The sequence below is a fragment of the Physeter macrocephalus genome, unplaced genomic scaffold (assembly GCF_002837175.3).
Source record: "Physeter macrocephalus isolate SW-GA unplaced genomic scaffold, ASM283717v5 random_226, whole genome shotgun sequence".
Lineage (NCBI taxonomy): Eukaryota > Metazoa > Chordata > Mammalia > Artiodactyla > Physeteridae > Physeter > Physeter macrocephalus.
Genome location: NW_021145512.1, coordinates 51,645 through 60,405, shown reverse-complemented (window position 1 = coordinate 60,405; position 8,761 = coordinate 51,645). Strand labels below are relative to the sequence as shown.

At 48.1% G+C, this 8,761-nt stretch overlaps 2 protein-coding genes across 4 annotated transcripts in view; one reads left to right on the top strand and one right to left on the bottom strand.

The window, feature by feature from the left end:
• Positions 1 to 8,761, bottom strand: part of XAF1 (XIAP associated factor 1) — a 69,970-nt gene that overhangs the window by 20,490 nt on the left and 40,719 nt on the right. The gene's annotated exons all lie outside the window — the stretch shown is intronic.
• The window catches only part of SLC13A5 (solute carrier family 13 member 5), a 27,963-nt gene continuing 26,456 nt past the window's right edge, over positions 7,255 to 8,761 (top strand). The window contains exon 1 of the mRNA XM_028484766.2: positions 7,255 to 7,618. Coding sequence (XP_028340567.1) covers positions 7,517 to 7,618 — 102 coding nt within the window. The 5' untranslated portion in view covers positions 7,255 to 7,516. The remainder of the gene's footprint in view (positions 7,619 to 8,761) is intronic.

Here is an 8,761-nt window from a genome sequence, read left to right as displayed (position 1 = left end):
TTCCCTGGTGGCGCAGTGGTTGAGAGTCCGCCTGCCGATGCAGGGGACACGGGTTCGTGCCCCGGTCGGCCCGTGAGCCACATGCCGCGGAGCGGCTGGGCCCGTGAGCCGTGGCCGCAACGGGAGAGGCCACGGCAGTGAGAGGCCCGCGTACCCAAAAACAAAAAACTCAACTAAACTCTTCCTTGACAGACCAAAATTTTATGTAGTTATTTTTCTCATTTATCTTATATTTCCATTCCATTTAGTTAATAAAATCTCTGTTAACATATTTTTTTATTTGAAGTCTTCTACTTCTCTCCCAACCATATTTTTCCACAATAAAAATATGTGTATAAATTGAAATACTCATGTTTCAAAATTTTTTATGAAAGTAAGGCTCTAAGAGTTAAAATTTTCTTCTGCTTTAAGTTATGACAGCAATTATTACTATATACTTAACCAAAGCAACGTAAGTATAAGAGATTTTTATAAATAATTATTATATATAAAAAGTGAAATTTGATTGCAAAGGCAGCTCAATAAGGTCGATGGGGCTTAATTTGTTATCAGTTAGCCATGGATGAATGTTACTTATTACTTGGTGGAGGCAAGATTCGGCATCAACTCTATCCTTATTCTCTGTTATAGATGTGTAGGCTCTGAGCAACTTTGCTGAGGTAAATAGACAGGGATAGAAGATTTTTAAGAGCAGAGTTTCCTACTTCTATGAACCTTCCCAAGTTGCACCAAATTCACCAAAAATCGCATCATGACCTATCACAGAAAATTGTTCTGATGTTGCATCATTTGGCAGCCTGATCTGGTTCTCGCTCAATTTCGTCGACAGCAAAGAACTGGAAAGCACCTGGCTCAGAAAAGCATTTGCTGCTCAGACTTTTAGGGTCATTTTCCTGTTCAACTTTCAAGAATTCCACCAAAAAGTCTTTATTAGGATTTTCAAATGATAATTAAATACCTCTTTCACCATAGAAGCATCTCTTAAGACTCAATATACTCAGACAGACTTGGGAAAATGAAAATATTGTTAATTGTAATACATCTTACAATTTCAATACATCTGTTACAATGGAAAGTTATTTTCTGTTATCATGAGATTCAACTATACCTGTGTCAAAATATTGAAGCTCCAAATTTAGCTCAGTTGGCTTATGGGAAGCATCCTCTATATAACCTAATTGGCAAAGTCAGTGTTCATTGTCCAAGTAATCATCCAAATAAGACTTATTCTGTGTGGAAAAAAAAGTCTGATTTCACGTTCCAGTTTGAAGAGCTATGTTAATTTATATCCCTGTAACAACCATCTCACTTCTGAATTCTTGTAACTCAAGTAACCAAGCTCATATAACTCCTATAAGTTGATCCCATTTCCACACACATCACTTCTAAAAGATGTAAGTGTAATGCCCTGGACTTAATAATATTTATCACGTGTGGTAGGTCAGATTATTTGTGCACAATTATGAATTCCCTTCCCATCTTTGCAATCCTTCCCTGCAGACAGAGTGCAATTCCCACCCTGTTGACTTTGGACTTGGCCATGAGACTTGCTTTGGCCAGTGGAAGGGGAGAGATGAGGTGTGCCGTACCTGAGCAGAAGCTCTAGAGGTGCTGCGAGGTCCCACCAGCCCTCTTTCTCCTGCTCTCCGCCTTGGGAACAGCGTGTCCTGTGAGCGTCCTCTTCCTCAGTCTGGGTCTCGGAATGAGAAAGCAAGTGAAGCAGACCCACAGTTCAGAAATGAGAAGAGTATGGAGCTGCCCACAATCTACCCACAGCCGGGAGCAGAGTTGGAAAACCGCAGACTCCCAGCCGACTTGCAGCTCTGGAGTAAATATTTGCTGTTGCAAGCTGAACCTAGCGAGAGCTGACCAACACTCTCTTCTAATGGCAACATCCTATACTCTGAGCGAATCAAGCTGAATTTTGGTTGCTGAATTTTTAGCAACCAAGACTTGTTTACAAATATAACAGTGTTCCCAAGTTAAAGCCTGGAAACAAGCGATGCCTGCTTTTAGTCGCGGTGACCAGTCCTTGTAGCTGCTCTGTCCATGGAAATACTTACACATCCTGCCCAAATAGACACAAATAGACTCAAATGAAAGTATCCAAAGTTTAAGAATAACTATTCACCAACTGCATTCCTAGGCATGTTTTATGCATGTCACCCTCTCAACAGTAATACCATTCTCTTTGCTACAATATCAGCCATAAAAATATGAATTGGGAGAGCTTGGATTCATCAGTCTAAAGTTTATTTTTTACCTACTGCAATTTTAAAAGGGTTTTTAATTTTAACATAGTTTGATTTATAAGGAGTTGCAAAAAGAGCACAGAGAGTTCCCATATACCATTCTCCAGACTGCCCCAACACAGCATTCCATACAGACACAGTATGCTATTAAAAGCAGGAAATTGACATTGGTACAATCCTAACAACTCAGCTACAGACTTTATTTGGTTTTAATGATTTTTACATGCAGTGTGTGTGTGGGGGGGTGTGTGTGTGGGGGGGTGTAGTTCTATGAAACGTTATCACGTGGATAGATTAGTATGTCCATCACTACAGTTAGGATATAAAACTGCTCAGTCACCTTTTTATAGTCACATTCTCCCCCAACCCTGACCCCTGGCATCTACTGGTCCTTTCCAGCTCCCTCTAGCTTCCTTCACTTGCAGAATGTTATATGAATGGAATGCCGTACGTAACATTTTGTGATTGGCTTTTTACTCTCAGCATAATGCCCTTAAGATCCATCCAAGTACGTTCTTTTTCTTTCTTTCTTTTTTCTTGTTTTATACTGCTGAGTAGTATTCCAACTGCGTGGATAAAGTGCAGCCTCTTTACCACTCACCCGCTGAAGGGCATGTGGATTGTTTCTAGCTTGGGGCTATTGTAAATAAAATTCCTCTGAACATTCACATATAGGTTTTTGTGTGAACATGAGTTTTCATTTCTTTAGCATAAATACCCAGGTGTGTGATGCTGGGTTTTATGGTAAATGTATGTTTAACTCTATAAGAAACTGCCAAACTATTTTTCAGAGTGTTTGCACTATTTTATATTCCCACCAGCAATGAATGAGAGACGCGGTTGCTACATGTCCTCATCAGTACTTTGTCAGTATTTTCTGGTAAATAAATTTGCATGTATCAATTGAATTCCCATTTCAATTGATGAGAATTGGGAATAATTGAATGACTCGTGGATTAAAAAATCAGAAATAACTTTATTAATTTGTTACATATTATGATCAAACTTTTGTTATGTGTTTAACATTTTGTGTGTGTGTGTGTGTGGTACGCGGGCCTCTCACTGTTGTGGCCTCTCCTGTTGCGGAGCACAGGCTCCGGACGCGCAGGCTCAGCGGCCATGGCTCACGGGACCAGCCGCTCCGCGGCATGTGGGATCTTCCCGGACCGGGGCACGAACCTGTGTCCCCTGCATCGGCAGGCGGATTCTCAACCACTGTGCCACCAGGGAAGCCCGTGTTTAACATATTTAGTGAAAGAAAAATGCCTCTACTGCTAAAAACTAATTAGTTTAGCAGCTGCCAGTAGGCATTGGTTAGTCCATGTAATCTCTCTTGCATAGCAAGTTTCCATGTAAGCCTAGGTCTACTTCTAGGCTCTTCATTTTATGCTACTCATCTATTTTTCTATCTTCATGCCAACAGCTAATGGTTACATCAGTTACTATCACTTAGTGAGTCTTATTCTGATAAGACTAATTTCCCCCCTCTCCTCAGAAGTGTCTTATCTATTCTTGGCTCCTTGCAAAAGTTTGAACTTTAGATTTAGCTTGTCAAATAAAAATTCTGTTGGGATTTTCATTGGAATTGAAATGAATTTATAGATTAATTTGAGAGGAATGCATATCTTTACAATGTTTAGTCTTCCTATCCATGAACTTGGTATAATCTTTCCATTTATTAGCTTATTTTTGCTGTAGCTGCACTTTAGTCTCCAGTATTCCTGAATTATCTCAGGATTTTTCTCAACGATTTGAACACTTTATCATTCATTGGTGAGTTTGACTGCCTTCCACTGCTGCCTGGCAAATTTTTACTCAGCCTTGGAGTCTCAGCTCAAATGCCACCTCCTGGGTGAAGCCTTCCCCATTGTTCCTGACACTAAGAGTATTTTGCATATAATTGCAAGAGCAAATATTTACTGATTGTTGACTATATGCCAGGGCACTGGTAAGCATATTCTGAGCGTTAACTCATATAATCTTCAAAGCAACCTTCTCAAATCAAAGTTGGTGTTATTTGTGAAAAAATAAGCTCAGAGAGGGCAACTTGATAAGGCACACAGCCAGGATGAGATTAGGGGCAGGACATGCATCCAGGCGGTCCAGCTCTAGAGTCCATGCTCTAACCACGTATACCCCCTTTAAAGTGAAATCGAGTCCCCTTAAAACCGAGTTCCCCTGCTGAGTTTATGATTAACCTCTCTATCCAAAACTTTATTCTCTTTCTTGTCCTGCCCCTGTTCCCCTTAGGATTGAGGAGGATCAAAGAAAAGGGGGATTGAAACCGAGCAGGACCCTGTGGGGCCCTCCTGGGTAAAAAAGCCCCTCCGTGTCCATTTCTTTTTTGCAGAAAAAGGCTTTGGTCTCCTAGGTCTTCCCTGAATTCCAAAGAGCAGACTCAAGCAGCTATTAATCAGGGAAGTGAGGGAACGCAGAAACAGAGGAAGAGCAGTCAAGAAACAATGGGTCAGCAATAAAACAGGGTACTAGTTCCTCCTCGAGGGATATATATACAATCTGACACACATCTCTGAATTGTTCTGCAAGAACTAAGACCTCCTCGCCCCCACCCAGGTGGAGGATGGGGTACCTGTTGATCACAAGCACATAGACCCCAGACTAGTTGGAACCAGAAGGTTGACGATTGAGTCGCAAGACACCACCTTGTTACCCCACCATTAACAACCAATCAGAAGAAAATCATGTCCCCTGCAACCCTCACCCCAAATGTCGCCTTTAAAAACTCTTCCCTGAAAGCCACTGGGGAGTCTGGGTCTTTTTGAGCATGAGCTGCCTATTCTCCTTGCTTGGCACCTGCAATAAACACCACACTGCACCACAACCTAGTGTCAGTAGACTGGCTTTGCTGAGTGCTGGGCGAACGGACCCAAGTGCGGTTGGGTAATAAAAGCAGTTGTATTACTGTAAGGAAATGGTTTACTTAGAGGAAATACAATTATTTTTAAGGCAGGACAAGAAAAATTTTAAACATAAAATTCTCTCTCTGCCTGTTTGAGCCACTATTTTCATCCCTTTAATGTGCATTGTGCGTCTGCATTATACATTAACTAGACCCCCTTAGAAGACACAGGAATGCCTACTCGCCAAAAAAAAAAGTGGGGGGGGGGGAATTTTCTCCTGGCGCCAGCAAGGTAACTCCTCAGGAGATAACATTCCTCTTTCAATCCTGTAAGGGGTCACAGTAACCCACTACTTGCCTCGTTGGACTACGTAAACCGTCAACATGTTACTTTGATGTATAACCCTTTGTCTCAAAAACTCAAGTGCCTTGACCTCTAACAGGCAAAGCAGTCCCCAGAGCTTTCTGAAAGACTATTTCCTGGGTTTTAATCCTCAGGTTGGCTGTAATAAAAATGTCCATTTCTTAGATTGACTATTGACTGATTTTTTTCATTGACAACTTGCATTCACTCACACATCCCAGAGAAAAAGTTTTGAGTGCACATACCCGATCAGGCACTATAAAAGGTGCTGGTTGGACATATGGTGATGAATAAAACAAACGTTAAATAAAAATCACACCAAATGGGGCTTCCCCGGTGGCACAGTGGTTGAGACTCTGCCTGCCGATGCGGGGGACACGGGTTCGAGCCCCGGTCCAGGAAGATCCCACATGCCGCGGAGCGGCTGGGCCCGTGAGCCATGGCCACTGAGCCTGCGCGTCCGGAGCCTGTGCTCCGCAACGGGAGAGGCCGCGATAGCTCTGAGAGGCCCGCGCACCGCGATGAAGAGCGGCCCCCGCGCGCCGCGGCTAGAGAAAGCCCTCGCACAGAAACGAAGACCCAACACAGCCATAAATAAATAAATAAAATTTTAAAAAATCACACCAATAATTAAATAGGTACAAACAGTGCTAAGTGCCCTGGGATGGGGGGGAGGGAGGGAAACCCAGGTTTAGATGAATGAGAATTACAAAGGGGGAGGACAGAAGAAAGACAGATACAGGAAGGGTTTGGGGGAATACCTGTCCTTAGGTGGAGGTCACAGGAGGAGACTAGTGAATTTGATTTAGGATGTGTTGAGTTTTAGCGCCTGAGGCACATCCAGGCTGGAAAAAGTTGGAAATATGGAGAATCTGGGACTCTGGCACCAGGGCTGGTTTGAAGACAGAGGATACTAATCACTAAGGAACAGGCTGTGGTTAAACCACAAACAGGGGTAGGCCTCCACCAAAGAAAGCTGCAGAATGGGAAGCCCGGCAGGCAGAGGAGGAGAAGGGAGGGAAGAAGAAAGTGATAGGGGTGGTGGTGTCTGCAACCTTGTACCTCCAGCGCACAGAACAGGGCTTAGCACAGAATAGGTGCTCAGTACTTGTCCCCAGGAGGCGGGCCGAGTGAATGAATGAACGACCCTCTCAGGGCAGCCTTGGTTAAGTCCCTTCCTCTCGGGACCCTCGTTTCCCCTGTAGAATGGCTGTGGCTGCCGCTGTCAGGCGGGTTCAGTCCGCCTTCCGCGCACGCAGTGCCAGCAGGACGTCGGCGGGCTGCGCCAGTGTCCGCTGGAGGGCGAAAGCACGCCGGGCTGCGGAGGATGGTGGCCTCACCTCCTCCGCGATCGCTGGAGAGTGCCCGGGATGCGCTGGGTGGGAGAGGGCGCGCTGGGGACGAGTCCTGTGCCCAGAGCAGCGCGGGCGCTGCAGGGAAGCTGAGGGTGACGGGGGGAGGGGAGGCCCGCGGAGCAGACGGCGCGGGGCGCGCGGTGGGTCGCTGCGGGAGACCCCTCCGGGATGGGAGTGGGAGGAGCAGGAGGAACCAGGTGAAAAGGAGGGAGAGCTTGGGGAGACGGATCCGAAAGACTCAGAAACCGCTAGGGACTTTCACCTGGGACCCCGGCAGGGCCCAGGAAGGGCAGGTGCGGATGCAGAGGGGGCGCCGTACGCCTAAGCCGGCGGACTGAATGACCGATCACTCCCCCTTGGCCGTCCGCGGGCGCGCCTGTCTAGGGCACCGCAGAAAAGTCCCGGAGAGCCAGGACGTGCCAGGGCCCCGAGCACTCCTGGAGGGCCCGCCCGAAGCGCTGGAGTCCGTGGGCGCCGCCCGCCTCCGCCCGGAGGCAGAGTTGGGGGCAGGCTTGTCCCACCGACCCCGCGGGATTGGCCCCGCCCCGGGGCCGCGGGGAGGCCCCACCATGGGAGGCGGAGTTGCCGCCGCCCCCTCCAGCCCCCCGGACTGCGGCCCCTTCTTAAGCCCGTGAAGCTACTGGCTGCCCCTCTCTCGCCTCTCCCGCCAGCCTCCCTCTCCGCGATGGCCTCCGCACTGAGCTATGTCTCCAAGTTCAAGTCCTTCGTGATCTTGTTCGCCACCCCGATTCTGCTGCTGCCACTCATCATCCTGATGCCCGCCAAGGTCAGTTGCGTCTCTGGGCAGCCCCTTGGATTCTGGGCGCCTGGTGCCCGCCCAGCAGCGGGCACCGAACCCGGGAGCATTAGGTGGAGCGCACGGCTCCCCTGGGGCACGGACGCTCAGGAGCTCCGGGTGCTATGGGAGGTGCCCTGCAAAGAAGTCTGACAGGCATGGATCTTGGGGTTCACAGATCCCAGGGCGCAAGAACTGTTTTGGCAAGCACAGAAACCCAGAAGCTAGCACCGATCTTGGCCACACAGCCCCTCTATAGGCTCAGAATCTCCCCAGAGTGCATAACCCGGTCCCCAGGCCCCCCAAATGCCACCTGTACCAAGAGGGAGGCCTGGGGGCTTGTCTTTCCCTTCTTTCTCCTGTCTCTTCCCTTGGGGAATGGGGACTTCCCAGCTGTAGGTGGCTTCCGAGGCCAGTCGGGGACCTACACGAAAAGATCATCACCTAAGAGAACCCTGAGTGCTATCTTTGTCCCTCTCTGGCCCTCCTTTGAGCCTCGGTTTCCCTGTGATCCACATTTCTTTCCAGCTCTGAAACCTGGGCAGCCACAGCTGAGTCAGAAAGCTGCTCCCAGCTGAAAGGCAGGCCAGGTTGGCCTCCTTTTACTCACTGCCCGCTGTGGCGGTGGCAGGAGGCGGGACACGGTCCCAGAGCTCACGCCTTGGGTGGCACGACGCAGGGTCTCGGGGAAGCCGTGTCTCAAGCCCTGGCCTTGGGAGGGAAGCGGAGAATGAATGGCCTTGGCCACAGGGTGGGGGCGGTGCGGGGAGCCCTGGCCCAGGCCCTGCCGGGCAGTGCGAGGCCTGTTTGGCAGAGGCCCGAGCCCTTTGAAGGCTTTTGTGGCTGCTGGCTGCTCCTTCCTCATTCCCTCTTTGCACCTTTCACTCTCAGCCCAGACAAGAAACCTCACCTCCCCCCAGCCCAAGCAGGTTTGGGAAACAGAGGAGCTCTTTAGGGCATGTTCTGAGGGCAGTCCTAGAGGAATGGGGTTGTACTGGGGTATCGGGAAGCCAATCTTTGAGAGAACCGGACTTCCACCTTTCACCCATCCTTGTGATTTTATTATTATTATTTTTAAATTTATTTTATTTTTGGCTGCGTTGGGTCTTCGTTGCTGCACGTGGGCTTCCTCTA